The following is a 22,253-nucleotide window of genomic DNA, read 5'->3' as shown; positions in this document are numbered from 1 at the left end:
TGCCAGGCAAAGCCCAGCCTGACTGACCTCCTCCCACCTCTGCTATCCTCTCCCTACCTGAACCGTATACTCTAGGTCAGTGGTTCTTGACCTTGGCTGATGCTTAGAATTATCTGATTACCTGGGGAGACTTAAAAATCATACAAATGCCTGGGCCCAACTTTCAGAGATTCTATTTAGTTGTCTGGGGTGAGGCCTGGGAATAGGTATATATATAAAATTGAGAATCATTGCTCCAGGTTAATTGATTTTCATAGCATTCCTTTTATATATTCAACACTTTCTGGTCTCACATGTTTATTTGTGCTGTTCTTCATCCTTGGAATGCCCTCCTCTTAACTATGTTTTAATTTATCCTTCCAATCCCAGCTCAGATGTCTCTTTTCCATGTAGATTTCCCTTCAGACTCCCAGCCCAAATTCTCTTCTCTTTCCTCTGAACTCCTTGGGCCTGTCTTCTTAAATTCATCAGTTGCTACTTGTATTATAATTGCTTATGGCTGTGGTTAATAAGCTCGGCCAGACTGTATTGAGAGTTCCTTGAGGGTAGACAACCCATGTCTTTAACTTTGTGTTCTCACCCCATTGCCCATGCCTAATACATGGTTGGCATTCAGTCAGCGTTTGTAGGATGAATGAATTGATGGATGGATGGATGGATGGATGACTATCCTTACTATGCTATTGGATGACTATTGATCCATCATTTTGGGATTTCAGAATGCTCAGCAGAGCATCTTCAATCCAGCCCTCATTTCACCGTGAGGGTGACAGCCCCTTGGGCACCCTTGGGAGAAAGGATGGAGATTATCCTGAAAGCATTGAAATGAAATCCAGGGAGATGGCAAATCCGTACAGCCCCTCTGTGCCAGGTGCTCCTGGCAATGGCTATGGTAAGCATTTGTTAAGAAGAGAATCATATCCTGGGAAGAAAGTAAAATTCAGTGGGCTTGGGACCAATCATTAAAGATCAGCAAGAGAAGAATTGGTTTATCCCTCCTCCTTCAAACACCCACCTTACAAGGGTTGAACATTCAGGGTTTAGAGAAGACAAGCAGTGTCATCAATTATCAAAGCAGGTTGGGCAGGGGTTGTGCCTGTGTGAGGTGACTGATGGTCAGGCTCAGTCCCTCACCATGATGTGGGAAGATGGGCTTAGTGTGGCCAGATCCTCAGATTTTTCTAAAGAAGCCAGAAATCTGGGTTTTTACATGCTCCAAAATAATTTTTTGACTAAATAAATAAAATCCCTGAGCTGGGCAAACAAAATCACTGGTGGACTAGATTCAGTTTGTGTGGCTGTCAGTGTCCAGCTTTAGTTCAGCACATCCTGAAGGTGTTCAGATGGTCAGCACTTGTATCTTTGGAACCTACTGGGGGCACAGGGAGTTAGAAGTAGCTCTGTCCTCACCGTTCGAAAAGCCTAAGTGAGTAGGTGACACCAGCACATCAAGACTAAAGAAAATTAGTAAACAGACTGACAATACGTGAAAAATCACGTCGTTCTCAGAATCTGCTGTCTGTGAAGGTTTAGCTCTAGGAGGTAAAGGAGATTCTACCAGTTCTCATCTTCCGGAAGAAAAAAAGGGACTTGTTGTCTGATAGAAGAAGCCAGCTCATGGCACAAGTCAATGTTATAGGAATTCAGAGCCCGTGAGAGCTGGAAAAAGGAGTGTTCAGTCATGAACAGAGGAGGGACCCAAGTGTTGGTTGGTGCAGATAGAAGACTGCTCAGCCCTGAGTGGGTGGGTGGGGAAGGGATTGAAGAAGGCAGGGAGGAGGGGGTGGGATGCATCACCACACACTAAGGAAAAACGCAGACTCTTACACATTTGCATAGAGAACATTAACTTGGGCTATTCTGAACCTTTATCCCAGGCATTCTCAGTGGGGCATATCAATCCCAAGGGGTGAAAATTTATTGAAAGCCCAGAAAAAAACCTTCCTCTTTTTATGTATAAAGCAGATATACATACAGTATATGTATATAGTTATACGTATATCTGTGGTATTAAAATGTCATGGGGGAGGGCAATAAGGAAGAAATGTCTAAAACAGCTACTTAGGTGGCCAGTAATGAAAAAAAAAAAGATTGAGAACACTGCCCCACCCCAATGCAAGCAGAGCTAATAACGCCCAGCAGGTTTTGAGTGTTTCCCATGCCCTGGAGACCCTGCCAAGCACTTTACTTTTACAGTCTTCTTTCATCTGCGGCCACCTTTCAGACAGACACTACAGCTCTCCATGTTACAGAAGGGAAAACTGAGGCTCAGAGAGAAACGTGCGCAAGGTCACCCAGCTACTAAATCAAAAGAGCCAGTATCAGAATCTAGTCTTTCTGACCCCGCATTACTTCTGGGTAGGATCAGGGCAAATGCAGATTCCTGACCACCAAGCTCCATAGAACACTGGAATTAGAAAGCTATTTTAAAAAGTGGTCACGTAAAGTGTGGCTTCCTTCTCTGGGCTCCTTGTAGGACCAAGGTCGTTGTGCCGGCATTCACTTGTCCAGTGCTTTGCCATCCTGTTAGACTATGCACTCCGTAAGGAGAACCCATTTCATCCATGTATCCTCCGAGGCTCTATGTGATTTTCCTACTGCCTAGCATACAGCTGGTGCTTGAGCAATGCTAACTGAATTAATAGCAACAACTGTAAAGGATGTATCAGTGGGCTATTGCCACAGGAATGCTTCATAACAAACAACTCCAAAACCCAATGTTGTACGATAAACATCATTTATTTCTCACCTACACATCTGTGGGTTTGCTTGGAGTTTGACTGAACCAGGCTGGGTTTTGCTGTGCCTGATTTGAGGTCACAGATTCTATTTAGGTCTAGTGTCCTTCTTGACCCAGTGAGCTAACCTGGGCCATTTTCTTCCCATGGCATAAGCTGGAAGCAGAAACATGTGATGTCTCTGAGTCCTTGACTTGGAACTAGCAAACTGTCACTTCTACCATGTTCCACTGGTTAAAGCAAGTCACATGAGCAAGCTCAACTTCAATGGAGGTTTCCAAGGTGGAGGAAGTGTAATATTTGCTGAAAAACAATTAATTTACCACATAGTTAATATATATTAAGAATCTGCTATGTTCCAGGATTATTTTAAGCACTTTACATGTATTAACTGATTCAATTTCCCCAACAATCCTATTATTATCCCTGATTTTCAGACTCTGAAGCTCAGAGACATTAAGTAACATGCCAGAGAGCACACAGCTAGTAAGCAGCAAAACCAGGAACTGATCCTTGGCAAGAAGTTCCAGAACCTCCTGCAGTATAATTTTGTACATCTCCATCAAAATGTGCTCCATTTTCTCTTTTGAGGAGTTTAGCCTTCATTGTTTACCATGAGTTGAATCAAAATATATTGAAATGTGACACTGTCATGTAGATGCTGAAAGTGGGCTCTGTCCCTAAGAAAATCATGCCAAATTTCAAATTTATTCATGTGTCATCATAAAAAGCTAGAACTAGAAGGAAGCTTTGTAATCACCTAGAAAAGCTTTTTTTTTTTTTTACTCAATTTTTAGAAAACTTATTTTTTTACAGAAGTTTTAGGTTCACTGTAGAATTGAGGGAAAGGTAATAGAGATTTCCCACATATCCCTTGCCCCACATGTGCATGGCCTCCCCCGTTATCAGAGTCTCCCACCAGAGTGGGACATTTGTTACAACTGAGCCTACATTAACACATCATTATCACCCAAAGTCCATAGTTTACATTAGAGTTCACCTTGGGTTGTGCATTCTATGGGTTTGGACCAATATATAATGACATGTAGCTATCCTTATGGTATCACACAGAGTATTTTCACTGTCCTAAAACCCTCTGAGCTCCATCTATTCATCCCTCCCCCTCCAGACAAATATTTTTCGAACTCTGATTTGTGACCCATTAACAAGTCTTACTGACCACTGTGTGCTCAGTAACGTCTAGTGTAGTGGGATTAATTGTCTCTTGTCTCTTCATTCCAGTGAACCCTGCTTATGTGGGTGACAATGGCCTCAGCCAAGCTTATGGAGACCCACCCTTGTCTGGACATGATTGGCACAAGTCACCCCAAGGTAAGGCTTAAATGGACAGTGACCAAAAATATCAACCCTAAAGAAGGAATGTGTTCAAGGCAATGCAGACATTGCCCTTTCCTCTCGGCCTCTGGTGTGGTAACTGATGCAGTACTTCCTTAATTTATCATAATGGGGTTTTCTTTTAAACATGCAGTTTTTTCTCTTTTGGATATCAGGGTGTCTTCACTAGGACTCTTCTGGTTGCAAGTGACAGGAACCCAGTTCACCCAGGCCCAAGGCTTGTGTGGTGGGAAGGATATGAGAAAACAAAGAATTGAAGGTAGAATTACCTTCCAGCACCTAGGACAGTGCTTGGCACATAGTAGGTGCTCAGAGATATTTGTTGTATGAGTCACAGGAACCAGGGCCTCTGAGTCTGAAGCCAAGGGTTCAGGGCCACCTGGATTCTTTTTCTCCATCTATTTCGCATCTTTGCTTGATGGAGCTTCTCTTTAAGCTTCACCTCATTCATCTCAACCAGTCAGGCTTTCCCTGCAGGCCAGGGAGCATGACAGCAGCAGGCCTAGACACACACACAGCTCAGCAATGTCATGGAAAGTCTTCCTTTCTTTCTAGGCCTGTGAGTCAGTGCTGAGGAGACTCTCTCCAGCCCCATTTGGGACACATGCCTACACATGAACCAATCATTTTTACATAGGAAAGAAGGCTGGGTCACATGTCCATCCCGTGCCTAATACATGTGCTGGTGAGGTGGCAGTGCCTTGAGCCAAATTTTTCTGAATAATCATAGAATTATTATGACAGTGGAGGGGTAGGAGTAATCAGATTAGAGAAGGCTTTTTTTTTTTTTGGAGAAGGCTTTGAGATCAGTTAGGAAGCTCTATAAGGTTCACTGTGTGCTGTGGTGAAGGTCTGAGCAGAGGCAGAGGCTGAGAAATAAAAAAGCATTAGAGGAGAGAGGCCACGGAATACTGGAAGTTAAAGGCAAACCTGTGAGAAATGAGGAATAAACCGAAGACGTCCTCTAAGTAACAACACAAGTTCTGGGCCCCATGACTTAAAACCATCCCTCACCTTCTGACCCCCTAGGGTGGATGATATCCTGTAGCCTCATTCTTTTTTTTTTTTTTTTTTTGCCTTACTTTGGCCTCTCACTGTTGTGGCCTCTCCCATTGTGGAGCACAGGCTCCGGACGCGCAGGCTCAGCGGCCATGGCTCACGGGTCCAGCCGCTCCACGGCACATGGGGTCTTCCCGGACTGGGGCACGAACCCGTGTCCCCTGCATCGGCAGGCAGACTCTCAACCACCAGGGAAGCCCTAGCCTCATTCTTTAAGAGCCTTCTCAAGGAGGCCTGTATCTTTCAAGGGATAGGTGTTGCTACTTGGGAGAGAAATCCATGGGGATATAAACAGTCATGCTCTCCATTTGGTTCCCACGAGAGCAGGGAATGGCTTTAACTACTGGGGAAAAAGAAATGCCTTTAAACCTCCTAAGATGCTCTCTCTGGCCAGCATGAAAATTAGGGCCTCTGGGTGGAGTCCCCAGGAGGCAGAGAGAAGTAAAGAAATAGAGGACCCAGAGGTGAACCTGGCTTTCTGCACCCTTTTGCTTTGCACCAGTTCTGATTCTCAAATCATTTATAATTAATTGGTGGACAGTCTCCTGATAGAGTGTCTCTTTGATGTATCATGTCCGCATCTAGGAAGTGCCTGGCACATAGTAGGTACTCATAAATATTCATTCATTTATGAATGAATGAGTGATACCTCAGCATCTTGTTACAGGAGAGGACCAGGGTGAAGTGATTAAAAGGCCCTGCTTTGGGACCAGACAGACCTGGGTTTGATCCTTAGCTCTGCTACTTGCTGGTTTTGTGACCTTAGGCAAATTACCTTTGGGGGCCTCAGTTTTCTTATAAAATGGGCGTTATTTTGTAGGGTGATTGTGGAAATTAAATAATATACTCTATTCAAAGTAGCTGCCCGCAGTAATGGCAGGTATTGTTACTGGTAATTATCGTTGGTGTGGGGAGAAGAGGTAGTGTTCTAGTCCCATCCTGCCATTTCATGAGAGTGTGATGAGGAGGGGGGTCAGTTCATACGTCTGCACCTCAGTTTCACCAACTATTAAATAAACAGCTTGGCCAGGGTGATTTCCAGATCAGGTCTATTGGGTAGGAATTGCGTCCAGGTGCCCAGCACTGAAACAGGACAGTGGTTTAGCAATAAAGGGATTTATTTTCCTCTTGTAACAAGAAGTATGCAAGGAGGCAGTCCAAAGTTTATATGGCACCTCTGCCCATGATGATCTCAAGGCCTAAGTCTCCTTCTAAAACTTATTTTTCCACCATCCTTAGAGGGTGAACATTTAACCTCTTGTTTTCAAAATGGCAGCCTCTGGTCAGAAAGAAGGCGAAATGGTGAAGTGATAAAGGTGAAATCAGGCAAAGTGTCACATTTTAAAGAGCATTCCTGGAAGCCACAATCTTATTGGCTAAAATGGGGTCACAGGTCCACCCTTGGCTGCAAAGGAGACACCCTTTGCCACAAAGGAAGCTGGGAGAGTTTTAACTGAGCACAGTGCCTGCACAGGAAAGGAGGCTTCTGCTGGTATGAGAAAAAGAGAAAATGGGTATTGGGAAGCAGACCGACAGCAGGGTGGGCCACCCAAGACAGTCAGGAGATAATAATTGTTTCACTATAAACCCATCTGGATTTACATAGGCACATAAAACTATAAATATAAAACATGAGTTTTAGACCAGAGACACCAAATTAAAAAGAAAATCTTGCCCTTTCATTATGAGTCATTTAGAAGAATCTCTGCCTTCTGTTTCTAGAATCCCATTGTCTTCAATAAAGAATTCTGTTTCTGGTCTCTTACCTAGCTACTGCGACAGAAGTCTCTGCAGGAAAACACACCTCTTCACGAGGAGACCCCTCCAGTGTAGATGTGGGGAATTGTGCTATGATTTGTGTGGGGCTAGCTTTGTCCATCTCATACTGGCATTAAAAACTGTGAATGGTGGGGGGCGTCTCTCTGTGGTTGTCATCACTTTTCCTGGAGGTTCCCAACAATGCCAGTGTGACTGCTGTATGAGGTCTTGGGAAGCGCACCCTGGTGGAGAGTAAGGCTTGGAGGAAGCCAGAGATGTTGTCTGGTGACCAAGTGAATGAAATCATCGTTGAGGTTGAGAATGTCCCATCTGGGGTCCAAAGTCATCCATCTTCAAGTCAGATTGTTCCAGAAAAGACACTGGCGAACTCAAGCTTTAGTTTGGTCTCCTCCATTTCTGACATTGATGTGACAGACTCTCAGATTTTCAGCAATTGGAATGACAAAAAAGGCAAGCAGTTATTATGGTTTTCAACACCTGTGAATGAATCGTTTTCTCAGACTCTTCATAGCTCAGAAAGCATGGGCTTAGACACCCCTCGTACTTCACATGAGAACATCCAAGGTAGTGAGACCCTGGGGCAGGGGAGTTAGAACGGGAACAGCACCTTCCAAGTTGCCCACAGGGTTTTGGTTTTAAGACTTCGAGTAGGGTGAAGGTTTGGTAGATGACCTGAGGATGCTCAGGACCGCGGAAGGGGCCACTTTGAGAACGTCTGGTACCAAAGAAGGAGTTTACCTTGATCAAGCTCATTTCATGTGCCCAGTGTTCTGCCTTTTTGTTATCCATCGAGTTTAGTTTTATTTACTTGCCACACTCCACACCCGTGAGACAGGCATGCCCGTCATTTCCATTTGCTTGATGAGGATCCTGAGGCTCAGGGAAATTAAATGATGTGGCAGATCTGGGATCAAATGCAGGTCTGCCTGATTCCCAAGCCTGACACCTTAACCACCATCCTGTCCTGCTTTGGTCCTATCTCTCTCCACTCTGGATCTGGCAACAAGGGATGCCTCTTTTGTCAAGTCCGCCGTGAAACCAGGTTTTTTCCTCTTCCCTCCTTCGCCTTTCTTCCTTTCTGTCTACTCCCACTTCCCTCTCAGGAGACACTCAAATTCCTCATCTTCAGCCGAGTGATTTGGTGGCCCTCTTCTGGGAACTCTCCCTCCACCTCAGCTATGTCACTGAAACGAGAAGTTCCGGGCAGCTCCCTAACAGGGCCAGGAGCCAGCCCGCTCCCGGTCACTGCCCCAGCGGGCACCCAACTGCCCCTTCACTGTTACCGGAGCAGGGGCAGCAGTGCCAGGCGTCACACGCAGACACAACACAACCCAGAGCGAGAAGGGTCTGCCTTTTCCATGTTTTCTGAGTCTTGCTTTTTTGAGAGGGAAGAAACCTTTTCCAAGAAACTCCTCAGCAGACCACCCCTCAGAGAACATTGGCCAACGTGTCACATGCCTGGGCCTGAACAGGTCACCTGCAAGGGGGCTGGGACCAACAAGATAGGCTTGGATTCACTGGGATCTGTCCCCTGTGCCTGGAGATGGGTCCCACCCTGCAGAAGCCCAGGGCCGTGGGAGAGAGGGCCGTAGATTTCTGAACCAGATTGGGATTCTGTCAAAAAGGAGAGCTGACTGTGGGATAGATGACCAACAGTATCTGCCACGCTGACGCAAAGTGGGAATTTGAGTTCTTGGGAGAGGAGGGGGGAGTCCTCATCTTCCAGGGGATGGAGGAGCACAAGACAACAGTCAAGAAAAGAAGATGCTTGGGCCTGGAGTGCAGGGGCGAGAGAAAGCCATGCGGGAAATTACAGAGGGAGGAGAGCCAGGCCGACCAAACATCCTGGGTCTCATCAGCTTTGCTGACTGTTCCTTGTCATGGGAAAAAGGAAAGCACAGAATTAGAATTGCGTGCAAACTATCATTTGCTTTGGCTTCGAGATTTCACACGTGTACGTGCCGTCTTCTTGTTTTTATTTGTGACTTTTGGGATCACTGAGTACATATATTCTTCTTTCTTTGTGCTCTTATAAAAACATGCTCTATCTTCAGCACCATATTTTCAAATGCTATTATTCTGTTAAAGGAGAAAAAAATTAAACTCCATGTTTTTTTCTGCAGGACAAAAGTTAATCGCATCTCTGATACCCATGACACCTAGAGACAGAATTAAAGCCATCAGGAATCAGCCAAGGACCATGGAAGAGAAAAGGAACCTTAGGTATGGACCAAAAGCTTTTCTTCTTGCCCAGATTTCATGGAAACCTCAATCTTCTACTTTTGTCCCATGTTGGAAAGATAAGAAATAAATAAATGCAAGAGAAGAGACAATCTTCCTACCGAAGAATTCCACACAATCTGTGTTGGTTGCCTGGAGTGTGGGCTGTGCTTAGTGACCTGCTTCCTGACAGCAGAGCATGGAAAGAGGGAAGTAGCTTCCCAGGGGTGAAGTCAGGCTAATACTACCAGGTGGTCAAGGTTAACATTCCCAGGGAAAGTCATGTGACCAGAAGGAGTTCCCCTCTGTGGTACTCTCTCCTAAAACCAGCAACCCTAGTCTAACCAGACAAAATAATCAGACAAACCCCAATCGAGGGACATTCTTCAACATACCTGAGGAGTATTCCTCAAAACTGTCAAGGTCATCAAAAAGAAGGAAAGTCTGAGAAACGGTCACAGGCTAAAGTGTTCTAAAGAGACATGACAATTAATGCAATGTGGTTCCCTGCATGGGTCCTGGAATAGAAAATGGGCACCTGTGAAAAAACTAGTAAAATCGGAATAGTCTGGAGTTTAGGTAAAAGTTAGACACCAGTGTTGGTTTCTTAGTTGTGACAGACCTACCATGGAAATGTAAGATATTAAAGGGGGGAAATGGTGAGTAGTAGATGGGAATTATCTGTTCTCTTTTTGTAACTTCTCTGTAAATGTCAAACTACTGTTTAAAAAAAAAAAGGTGTGGGAGGGTGAACGGAGGGAGTTCCCTGGTGGTCCAGTGGTTAGGACTTGGGTGCTTTCACTGCTTTGACCCAAGTTCAGTCCCTGGTCTGGGAGCTAAGATCCTGCAAGCCACAAGGCGCCGGGGCGGGGGAGCACAAAACCCAAACAAACAAAACCTCAGAAGCTTTCCAAGCCCAGGAATTCAAAAACAAGAGCGAGGGCTGTTTAAGCCTTCAGCCCTTCTTACATTTACCATTCCTCAGCCTTTTTCTTTTTCTTTTTACAATTTGTAGCAGTTGGCAGAAACTAGTAGAGTGGATGCAATTGCTAATAAATAATTCAATGATGCAATTGTTCTGAGCTTCCGAGCCTGGCAGGGGAGATAGATTGGTCAACAAGTAACTTATAAATGACAGAAAGAAAATCAGGCCAAATCAAGGTGGAAGGAGTTTGCAGGGGGAGGATTAGAAGGAGAGAGGTAGTTCCCTTGGGCAAAGCAGGGAGCATCTGTGAGCTGAGCCTTGGAAGATGGTGATGTGGTGGTGGACTTTTGAGGTGGACAGAAGAGAGCCAGGAAGGGGCCAGAGCAAAGGAGATGCCATGAGTTCATGGAGAAGTAAAGAGAAAAGTGAGGCTGGATCTTTTTGAAAACACTCTTCCGTTTCAAACTCTGCATGGCCTCCTCTGTCACAGAGTGCGGGCCTTGTATGGCCCGAAAGACTTTACAGCAGGATCTTCAACCTGACATTTGGGTCTGGATCATTCCCTGTTGTGGGAGGCTGTCTTGTTCACTGTAGGGTGTAGAGCAGCATCCCTGGTCTCTACCCACTAGATGTCAGTGCCCTCCCTACCCCCAATGTGACAACCCCAAAAGTCTCCAGACTTACCCAAATGTCCCTTGGGGGCAAAATCTAGGTTGAGAACCACTGACTTATAGGACCTCACCCACCTACCTACGGTATCACTCACACCCTTCACCCTTCCTCCGCTCATTCCATTCCAGCTGTCCTGGATTCCTCGGGGCTTTGCACTGGCTGTTCCCTATATTCAGACACTCCCTTATCCATAGACTAACCCTTCTTCTCCTTCAAGACTTGGCGCAAACACTTTGCACTATTCAAATTGTACCATGGTCTTCACCCCAGCATTTCCCACCTCCTTACTCTGTTTTTCCTTTTTCTTTCCCATAGTACAACTCACCTTCTATTATCCTATATCATTTACCCACTCTATTTTTAGATTTATTGTTTATTTTCTTTCTCTTCCAACTAGGATGTCTGCTCCATGAGCTGGGGAAATCCGTCTCTACCTCACCACCTGGGACCATGCCTGGCACATGGCAGGCACTCAGGAAATATTTTGGGGAATGAATGCAGTACAACATTGGTGTCTCTCACTTTTTTCTGCCCTTTCCCACAGGAAAATGGTTGACAAAGAGAAAAGTAAGCAGCCCCGTCGTATCCTGGAGCTCATCGGCTGTGCTCAGTGTCTGAATTCCATTTCATTGGTAAATTGGTCTTTACTGCGGTCAGTAAATGGGCACAGAGTAGGGTGAAACCAGGGAGGTGGGAGAGTAAGGATGAGAAGGGACCCACAGGGAGGAGGAACCAAAGTTCAGGGCTGTTTCCTTGAAAGACGTAGAAACTGGGTCAGTCTAGGTGTGGGGAGAACAGGCAGGCATGGGAAAGCCTAAGAGGTTGCTGAGTTATCTGGGCAACTTAGCCACTGTGAGTGTCACCTTCAATAGCAAACCTGGGAAGGTAATAAATAATAGCACTCACCTTAGGGGGTGGTCCTGCGGATTAAATGAGATAACGTTTGCAAATGCTTTTAGTGTGGCGCCTGGCACATTGTACCGCTCTAGAAACAGTGGCCATTGTTGCTATTATGGAGCCTGCTCAGTAGATATTTGTAGAGGGACGGTCCAGCCGCGCACGTTGTGTCTACCCGCAGGCATACCGGAGATCCAAGAACAGTCTGTTGGAACTGTTCAGTTCCATCAGCCTGTGGCAGAAGACGCTCAAGGTCATCGGAGGCAAGTTCGGCACCAGCGTCCTCTCCTATTTCAACTTTCTGAGGTGGCTTTTGAAATTCAACATTTTCTTGTTCATTGCGACCTTCAGCTTCATCGTAATCCCTCAGTTAACCATGGCCGAGAAGAACCACCTCCAATTCACTGGACTGGAATTTTTAACTGGGGCTGTAAGTGCTCCATCCCCTGCCCGGAGTTCACACCTTGGAGACCCAGGGACAGGTCTGCCCGTCACCCTTCCAGTCCTCTCATTTTGCCTGGGAGTCAACTGATGGGGAAAGAGGGTGTTTAAAATGATTTCTCTTTTTCCCCCAAAGTAACATATACACAGCCTAGTAGAATTTCTGTCTCCTGAGGTGAACATGTTAACAGTTTTTGTTGTCCAGAATCCTCTTCTCTGCACACAAATGGACACATTGTGCATGGACATATGCATCTCTTTTTTTTTTAACAAAAGATGAATTATTCCTATAGACTGCCTACTACTTGCTTTCTTCCACCTAATATGTGGTGGACATCTCATATTGGTGTTCACAGATCTACCTTTTCTTTCTTTTTTTTCTTTCTACAAAATACAGTCCTCCTTTTAAAAAAATTCCTAGTATAGAAAAGAGCAAACTAAGAGAAAGTCTATTTTACCCTCCTTCTTTTGTCTAACTCTGCAGTTTGGAGTGTACCTCTGTCCACCATTTTTCTTTCTATACAGTCATAGATACATAGATACATAGGTAGATAGATAGTTAAACTTTTTTTTTTAATAAAAGAAGATGAAATACTACAAATCTTGCTTTGCAACTTTTTTTGTTTTTGCATTACTATGAATCTTGAGCATGGATATACATCCATATTATTCTTTTTATTAACAGCCACAGTATATCTACCCAGCTGCCTACTGAAGCACATAGTCCCTGCCTTGTGAGTTTACCTTCTAGAAGCGATTTCTGCCACTGAGATTCTGTGGATAGACAAACTACAGCCCAAGAACCAAATCTGTATAGCCTGCAAAATAAGATTGGTTTCCATGTTTTTAAATGGTTGGAAAAAAATGAAAAGAAGGATAACATTCTGTGAAACATAAAATTTATATGAAATTCAAATTTCGGTGTCTTTTCAGTTAAGTTCTTTTGGAACACAGCCACAACCATTTGTTTCCGTGTCTGTGCTGCTTTCCTGCTACAATAGCAGAGGTGAGCAGGTATGGGCTGGCCAAGCCCAAGATATTTACTATCTAGCTCTTTACAGAAAGAGTTTGCCTACTCTTACAGTAGAGCATTCACAATAAGGTCCCTCCATTCGTCTTTCTTTTTTCTTTTTCTGTTAAATTTTTTTTCCCTTGGGATAGACACATTCAAATGGAATTATTGTGTCAATTTATCCTTCAACTTTTTTCTCATTATTGTGTATATTTGTATATATGCAACATTTTATTATGAAAAATTTCAAACATACAGGAAAATAAAGAGTAGTAAAATAAACACCCAAAGACCCACTACGTAGATTTTAAACTGCTACCATTTTCCCAAATTTGTTTTATCTTATTGTTTTTTGAAGTATTTTACAGTAAATTACAGACATCAGCTGAATTTCTTCAACATGCATCTCTGGACAATAAGGACAATTTCCTGCAGGCATATACATTATCACACGTAGCAATATTAAAAATTAATATCATCTAAAATCCAGACCATATTCAAATTTTCCCAGTTGTCCCCCAAATGTCTTTCATAGCTTTTTGTTCAGGCCAGGATCCAAGCAAAGACCCCACTCTCTTTGCGTTCAGTTGTTTTTCTCTGAAGTCTTTATTAATCTAGAATGATATCATCAGTCCCTTCCTCCTTTTTTCTTGACATGGGCTTATTGCAGAGACCAGGCCAGTTGTCATGCAGATTCCAATGGTCTACCTTCTGCAATTGTCAAATTGTTTCCTCCGGGTCTCTCTAATTTGTTCCTCTAATTTATACAGACTCCTTATTTCCTGTAAATTGAAATTTAGACCTAAAGGCTTGATTTCTTTCATTTTAAACCTGTTTGACCATAATACGTGTTAGAGGACAGAGGCACATAATGGCTGGCTGTCCTGCTTTTAATCATGCTTGGCTTGGTCACTGGGTCTGGGTGGTGATTGCTGGGTCCCTCCATTGTAAAGTTATGTTGGTTTGAGATTCCTTTCCACCTCTGAGAACCTAATAAGACGTCTAGGTTCTCAATGGCCTTGGGTGCCTCTTTCCTGGCAAACAAAATATCTACACTGACCAGTGCAGGCTTCTTGCATACGGAAGAGGTCAACTGTGCAGACCATAGTCATTCACTGTTTTCTCAAGAGATCCACCTGACCTGTGGTTTATTGTCCCTTTCAGGGTTATTTTAGCGACACAGTGATGTACTACGGCTTTTACACCAGTACTACAATCCGGCATGGGAGTAGTGGGACCTCCTACAACATGCAGTTGGCCTACATCTTCACAGTTGGAGCATGCTTGGTTGTCTGCTTTTTCAGTTTGCTCTTCAGGTATAGAATGTCTGCATTTTCTGATTCTAAGCTCTTTTTAGATTTAGGCAAAATTCAAGATACTCAAAAGTTACTGGAGAGGGCTTCCCTGGTGGCGCAGTGGTTGAGAGTTCGCCTGCCGATGCAGGGGACACGGGTTCGTGCCCCAGTCCAGGAAGATCCCATATACACGGAGCGGCTGGGCCCGTGAGCCATGGCCGCTGAGCCTGCGCATCCGGAGCCTGTGCTCCGCAACGGGAGAGGCCACAACAGTGAGAGGCCCACGTACCGCAAAAAAAAAAAAAGTTACTGGAGAAACAGTTTCTCTGCAATTCAACTTTCTATTGCTGTCTGATCATTCCTTGTCCTAGAACATAAAGTATAAGTTTGGATAGAGGAAGAGAAGTTTTCATGTGCTTTTAAAGAAATTGGTCAGTCTGAAAATAAGGATGCAATGACTCAAGTAGTTTTTTTTTTGTTTTTTTTTTTTGCGGTACGCGGGCCTCTCACTGCTATGGCCTCTCCCGTTGTGGAGCACAGGCTGCGGACGCGCAGGCTCAGAGGCCATGGCTCACGGGCCCAGCCGCTCACGCGGCATGTGGGATCTTCCCAGACCGGGGCACGAACCCACGCCCCCTGCATCGGCAGGCGGACTCTCAACCACTACGCCACCAGGGAAGCCCGACTCAAGTAGTTTGACTGACCGTTGTCAACTGACAATTGTCAAAGAGGAGGTACAGATGTTCAATCTGCTAAACCTATTGTTTACTAGGTCTTTGAAACAAAGTACCACAGACTGGGGGCTTAAACAACAAACATTTTTCTTCTCAAATTCTGGAAGCTAGAAGTCCTAGTTCAAGGTGTCAGCAGGGTTGGTTTCTCCTGGGCCTCTCTCCTTGGCTTGCAGACAGCTGCCTTCTCACTGTGTCCTCATGTGATCTGCCCTTGGTGCATATCTGAGTCCTAATATGCCCTTCTTATAAGGGCACTAGCCATACTGGATTAGGGCTCACCTAAATGATCTCACTTTAACTTAATTACCTCTGTAAAGACCCTATCTCCAAATACAGTCAATTTCTCAGGTATTAGGGGTTAGTACGTCAACATATTAATTTTTAGAGGATACAATTCATCCCATAACAACCTCACTGCCAGCACGATAATTCAAAATAAAACAAGATTCTGTTTTTGTCTATCAAACTAGGAAATGTTTCTGTTTCTTAAGCTGTTATTACTCAGTGGTGGCAAATTTTGGAAAGGTAGTGTCCATTTTACTCAGCATTTTTTACATGCCAGGTTTAGTGCTAAGTGCTTCCTGGGCCCGATTTCACTGAATCCTACTGACATCTCCATGATAATAACAGCTGCCTTTATCGTATGTGTACTGCCCTGAGGGCTACATTGACTCTTGTGGTGGGCTGAATAATGCTCCCCCTTTCAAAGATGTCCGTGTCCTAATCCCCAGAACCTGTGAATATGTTACCTTATCTGGCAAAAGGGATTTTGATTGATGAAATTAAGGATCTTAAAATGGGCTAATGTAATCCCAAAGTCCTTGAAAGTGGGAGGCAGGAGGGTCAAAGTCAGAGAGAAAGTGGGATATGCTACTCTTCTGGCTTTGAAGATGAAAGCGCCACAAGCCAGGGAATGTAGGCAGCCTCTAGATGCTGGAAAAAGGCAGGGAAACATATTCTCCCTTAAAGTCTCCAGGAGGAATACAACTCTGCCAATACCTTGATTTTAGACCCGTTTTCTGATTTCTGGCCTCCAGGAAGAATAAATAAGTGCCATTTTAAGCCAGTAAGTTTGGGGCAATTTGTTATAGCAGAAACTAATACAACTCCCATAATAACTCTGTGAGGTGTGAACTATTATTCTCCCCATTATATAGAGGTGGAAGCTGAGGGTCAGAACAGTTAAAATGACAAAATCCCCCAGCTGGCAATCTAGGATTACAAAGTCAGATCCCCAAGCCAGCACTCCTGACTATTCTGTTTGCTGTTGCCCTGTTCCAGAAGAACTTGGGGCTAACTCTTCCATGTTGCCTTTCACCATTAATGATGGGACTCTTCTTTGTTATACTCCCTGCACCCCCAATGCCTGTCCTAATAACCTCTGGATATTTTGGTTTCTGCCTTCCCTAGCATGGCCAGGTATTTCCGGAACAACTTCATTAACCCACACATTTACGCCAGAGGGATTACTAAACTCATCTTTTGCTGGGATTTCACCGTCACTCATGAAAGCGCCGTAAAGCTGAAACAGAAGAATCTGAGCACTGAGATAAGGGTAAGGCAACCTAGCTTTACACCCCTTCCCAGGGCCAGTCATCTTTCCTCCTTCAGTGTGTCTGTAACTTTTCTTAAAGTACTAATGAATTATTTTTTATTCTCCATGATATTGGCAAAAAAACCCTAAAACTATTTTAAATGCCCAGGGCTGGTGACGGTGTAGGGAAATGGACATTTTCACACAACGTGGTGGCTTTGTTATTGATATAAGCTTGCCGGAGGGCAGTTTAACAATTTATAACAAAGGCCTAAATGTAAATACGTTTCGACCTCACAGTTCCAGGTTTAAATTTTTATCCAGTGGTTTTCAACTCGGGGTGGTTTTGCCCTGGGGACACATGGCAATGTCTGGAGGCTTTTTTGGTTGTTGCAGCCAGGGAGTGTGTACTCCTGGCACCTCGTGAGTAGAGGCCAGGGATGCTGCTCAACATTCTGCAGTGCACAGGACAGGCTCCCTGTCACAGAATTATCAAACTCTGAATGACAATAGCGCTAAGGTTGACAAACCCCGGTCTATAGAAGAATATATCAAAAAAAAAAGAGCAAGCAGAATTTATAAACGAAGGGGCTTTGACAAGAGGGTTCCCCGGTGTAGACACACAGCCTTATTCTTCAAGGAGGTTCTGTGGCCTCAATGTATTTTCCCAAGATCATGGTCCCAATCTCTGTTTCTCTGAGATGGAAAATGTATTTAATGAAGTGATGGGGGTCTTGCCCATTAGAGATTTTCCCACAGGTCTCCTAATCCAAGTTCATTGTGCACTTTCCCCCTCTTTCCTGTGGATCTGGGGTGGGTTTGTGTCACTAGGGGCAGCAAGACCTGGGGGGGAATCTTTGCTGACAGTGGAGGGGGTCTGCGGGTGAACTTGACTTCCTTGTGTTTACAGGAGAACCTGTCAGAAATCCGCCAGGAGAATGTCAAGTTAACACTCAATCAGCAGTTGATTCGCTTCTCTGCCCGCCTGGCAGCCTGGGTTGTCTTTACTGGAGTGGCCATTGCCTGCTGCTCAGCCGTTTATTACCTGGCTGAGAACAACTCAAAGGTAACCAGAGAGGCAGGAACTCCAGGGTGCAGAGCACAGAGAAGCAGGTGAAGGGACGGGATGCAGGAGGGGGAGGGGAGGGGAGAGCCCACCACTCAAACTAGGGTCGTGGCCAGCAGCATCGCACCAGCGGGAAGTTTGCTAAAAAATGCAGAAATCCTGGGTCCCTCCCTTGACCCACAATCTGCATCATAAGAACATCCCCAGGTGACGTGTGTGCACACCTCAGAGTGGGAAGCTGGGCTAGTGGAGAGATGGGAACTTTGGCTGCAGGCCTGGGATCAGGTTCTGGTTTCCTCCTTTATTATTATATCCCTGATGTCTCTCATAGCCCCTGGCACCGAGTAGGCACTCAATAAGTACTGTGAACCGATGGAATCTGGCAAGTGATTTACTCTTTCCAAGCCCCGGATTCCTTACCTGTAAACTGGGAATACCTGCTTTGTAGGTGTGTGTTCAGGACTAGAGAAAAGTTACGTGGAGAGTCTACTTAGTGCCTGGTACTGTGGGTGACTGAAGGAATGTTAGCTTTTTCTTTCTTTCTTTTTTTTTTTTTAATGACATGAACTCTGAGACTAATTAGCTAGGTAGACAAAGTACTGTTTTTCTGTAGATTTCAGTCTTCTGGAAAGTGGGGCTAATTTTACCCCATTTTGCCAACCCCTAGAATTGTGGTACGGGTTGGTCTGATTGTGTCATTTTCTTTAATGGCTTCCCATTACTCTAAATATAAAATCTATCCTCCATGGCATGATTGATAGATCTTTTGTGATGTGACCCCTGCCCACATCTCTAGCCTCAACACCCCACAGCCACCCATATCTCCACCAGCATCACTAAATGGTGTGTCCATAGTTCCCTGAACACACCATGTTTTTCCTCATCTCTGGAAGGGAAACATTCATCCTGCACTGCCCTCCCCCACTTCCCTTCATCTGGCAAGCTCCTCCTTTTCTTCTTCTAGACCTCAGCGTGAGTGACACTTCCTCCAGGAAGTCTTTTCTCAGCATCACCACCCTTACTAGATTGAGTTAGGTGTGCCTGACTCTGCAGTCTTTCCCTGTGCACTGGTCACATGCAGCATTGAAAATGCTTGTTTATGCATCTGTCTCTTCAAAAGAATAGCCAGGCACCTGGCCCAATACCTGGTACATAGTAGGTGCTCAACCCAATTGATGAAAAACCGAAGGAGCCAGCAAGAAAATGGGTGTGAGATTATATAGACCTAAGGCTTTGTCATTAACCATGTTAAGGATTGCCCTGAAAGAGACAAAATTGAATCACAGTCCTCTGGGGTCTGGCACTGCCTACTTAGGGTGGAAGCTGTGACAGGGCAGTTGTAGGTATAAAGGAGACTTCTGAGTTTCTCCTTGACCTGGAAGGTTTTCTTCACACTCACCTGAAGTGAAGGAGGGCATCTAAGGAGGAGAGGAGGTGGAAGTGGAATCATTCCCATTGTTTGAACATCTGCCTGTGCCAGGCAGGATCAACCCTCTGCACAACTCCAGGGGTCGCATTCACTGGCAGCTACAGTTTCTCGTGAATGGTGCCCCAAGCTGTGTCGTTTAGCAGCCCTGCAGCTAGACATTCCCTTATTTGGTCTCACTTAATTCTTTTTTTTTTTTTTCTTTAATTAATTTATTTATGGCTGTGTTGGCTCTTCGTTTCTGTGCGAGGGCTTTCTCTAGTTGTGGCAAGTGGGGACCACTCCTCATCATGGTGCGCGGGCCTCTCACTATCGCGGCCTCTCTTGTTGTGGAGCACAGGCTCCAGACGCGCAGGCTCAGTAATTGTGGCTCATGGGGCCAGTCACCCCGCGGCATGCGGGATCTTCCCAGACCAGGGCTCGAACCCGTGTCCCCTGCATTGGCAAGCAGACTCTCAACCACTGCGCCACCAGGGAAGCCCCTCACTTAATTCTTACAATGTCTCTGTGGGTTATGTGATAATCTCCCTATCATGTAGACTGAGACAGAGGCTCAGAGAAGCTATGCATCTGGTTCGGAACCTTGCAGCTTATAAGCATGGGGAGAGGGGCAGCATCTGACCCTCAGTTACTCTGGCTCCAAAGATACTGCCAGAAGTACATGTGGTGCTTTCAAAACCATCCAGAGGTAGACAGAGGCAGAGTCAGGCCCGGGGGTGGGGAATGGGAAATTGTCAGACATCAGATAAATCCACTGGAATCCCTTACCCCAAGGGCGTCTGGCAGAGGGGCAGCCCAGGCTTCCCTCCAGCCAAACACCTGAAGGCAGGGGCGCCCCTCTGACCCTCATACAAAAGTGCAGCATGTGCAGCAGAGGCTCCCCTTGCCCCTAATTCAGCACCTGAGGACAGGCGAAGCCTGGTGAGATGAACAAGGGCATGCAGGAGAGGGGAGGAGGAATTCCCTTGTGTGGTAGCTTCAGTGACTCAAGCTTTTGCTCCAAAGGCCAGGAGCACATTCTCATTCTTCCAAACCTCTTGGTAAGGAAAGTAAAGTCACAGAATGGCTGTTGGAGCTCAGGTCCCTGAGTCTGATAGACCAGGGTTCGAATCTGCCACTTCTTAGCTGGGTGACCCTGGGCAAGTATCTTCACCTCTCTGAGCCTCAGGTTGTCCATCAGTTAAGCCTATTAACACCCACCTGCTGGGCTGTAGCGGGAATTAAAGCGTCATGTGGGTAATTCTCGGCCCAGGGTAAGTGCTGGATAAATGGTACCGTAATAGCTAACCTCAGAGGATCTACTTCTGTGGTTTTCCCATCGTGACGGTGGGGGTGGGGGGGTCTTCTGAGTCAGGCAGAGAGGGGTCCAGTGTACAGTCGGCATCTTGATTCTCTCCCTCCATCCCCTGTAGTTCCTGGCGACCCACAGGAACCCCGGGGCGGTACTCTTACTGCCTTTCGGTGTGTCCTGCATCAACCTGGTCGTGCCTCGTTTCTACTCCATGTTCAGGCTGGTGGAGCGCTATGAGATGCCAAGGCATGAAGTCTACGTCCTCCTGCTCCGGTAAGTGTGGCTATCACTCCCCACACCAGCTTCCATTTTTATGGAGGGAAATGGACGGAAGCTAGAAAGGGTTACACTCAAGTATCAAAGTTCTGTCTTCCAGAAAGAATTTCAAGAGCAAAGTGTGTTTTTATGATGTGGGTTAATAGCCATGAAGTCCAAAGAGCCCTGAGGAAATACAGGTATTGAGTACATCTGCCTTTTGCTCAGAGTAATGGCTTATCTTTCCCAATTGCTCCCGGCCTGAGGATTAACATAGTTCTCAGTTATGAGATGTACGGATGGGCAGGTTGTGCACTGCACAAATGTTCTTGGCTAAGGTGTTCAGTGGGGACTGATATCATTCAGTGTTCCCATGAGTCAAACTGTGAGGCCGAGTACCCACTGAGTCATGCGGGAGGAACAGGTGCATTTTTGTAGTTCAGCCACCCAAATGGAAGTGGAGGGGTCGCTTTTTGGCAATTCATTGTCTGGGAAGGGGTGCCGTTTTGTGATTCCCACAAAGGTACTGTATGTGCTAGAGGTGACCCCACAGTTTTGATAAACAGGGTATAAAACTACCCAAATTGTGTCCTTATTGCTTCTTCCTGGCTAGTGCCCTGACCAGTTCCTGGTTACGGTGGTGTTTATAATGATAAGGCTGTACGTGCAGATAGATTGACTTTCTTTACTGATCAATTCCAGAGCCATTACCTTACCATGGCCTCTGAGATCTGGCTCCTGGCCAGCCCTCCAACTTCATTTTCTACCTCCCCCCCTCCTTCCTCAGTGCCCCCAGCCTTACCCACCTTCTGATTGTTCACAAACATGCCAAACTGCATACCCACCTCAGGACCTTTGCACTGGCCATTCCTTGCTCCTGGAATAGCATATCTATGCTTATGTCTATGTTTATAGTTTCTTCATACAGATCTTAAACATTTCTGTTACCCTTAAATTTGTAACAAGCATATTTTAACACACGCGTACGCATATATGTTTTAGATCAGCAGTTAGCAAACTACGGCCTGCAGGCCCAGCCTGCCTCCCATTTTCATAAATAAAGTCTTATTGGAATGCAACCATGTCCACTGGTGACATATTATCTATGGCTGCTTTCCTGCTACAACTGCAGAGTTGGGATACAGACTGTAGGGCCTGCAAGGCCAAAAATATTTGCTGTCTGGCCTTTCACAGAAAAAGTGGGCTGACTTCTAAGATTAATGTTTAGAGTTAATCTATATATGTATTATTCTCCTGAAGAAAAAAATCACTTCTACCCACCCTACACGTCTGGGTGCCTCCTTTCAATGGTTAGAAACAATTGGGATTTTGTGTGTGTGGTTAAAGAAACCATTTTAACCATTTTAAATGTACAATTCAGGGTCATAAAGCAAGTTTTTTGGACATACACATTAAGTTTGACTGGCTTCTTTGCTCACCAGTGTTTGTTAAATGTATCCTACTTACAACTTCCTCATTTTATAACAGACGATAAGACATCATTTTAGAGTAGATACCAGGATGGTCAGCCTTCTAAGTACTTCCACGTTCCC

At 45.2% G+C, this 22,253-nt stretch overlaps 1 protein-coding gene across 2 annotated transcripts in view; it reads left to right on the top strand.

Moving 5' to 3' along the window:
- The window catches only part of TMC5 (transmembrane channel like 5), a 67,666-nt gene that overhangs the window by 26,800 nt on the left and 18,613 nt on the right, over positions 1 to 22,253 (top strand). For both annotated transcript variants that reach the window (XM_082645878.1, XM_082645877.1), the window contains exons 3-11: positions 720 to 892; positions 3,981 to 4,070; positions 9,056 to 9,155; positions 11,294 to 11,381; positions 11,828 to 12,076; positions 14,264 to 14,415; positions 16,539 to 16,683; positions 17,573 to 17,728; positions 20,567 to 20,718. In XM_082645878.1, the coding sequence (XP_082502004.1) occupies positions 720 to 892; positions 3,981 to 4,070; positions 9,056 to 9,155; positions 11,294 to 11,381; positions 11,828 to 12,076; positions 14,264 to 14,415; positions 16,539 to 16,683; positions 17,573 to 17,728; positions 20,567 to 20,718 (1,305 nt within the window). The remainder of the gene's footprint in view (positions 1 to 719; positions 893 to 3,980; positions 4,071 to 9,055; positions 9,156 to 11,293; positions 11,382 to 11,827; positions 12,077 to 14,263; positions 14,416 to 16,538; positions 16,684 to 17,572; positions 17,729 to 20,566; positions 20,719 to 22,253) is intronic.

Source organism: Mesoplodon mirus (assembly GCF_964341445.2).
Source record: "Mesoplodon mirus genome assembly, chromosome: 15".
Lineage (NCBI taxonomy): Eukaryota > Metazoa > Chordata > Mammalia > Artiodactyla > Ziphiidae > Mesoplodon > Mesoplodon mirus.
Note: the sequence above shows the minus strand (reverse complement) of the source record. Positions and strands in the feature narration are given on the sequence as shown.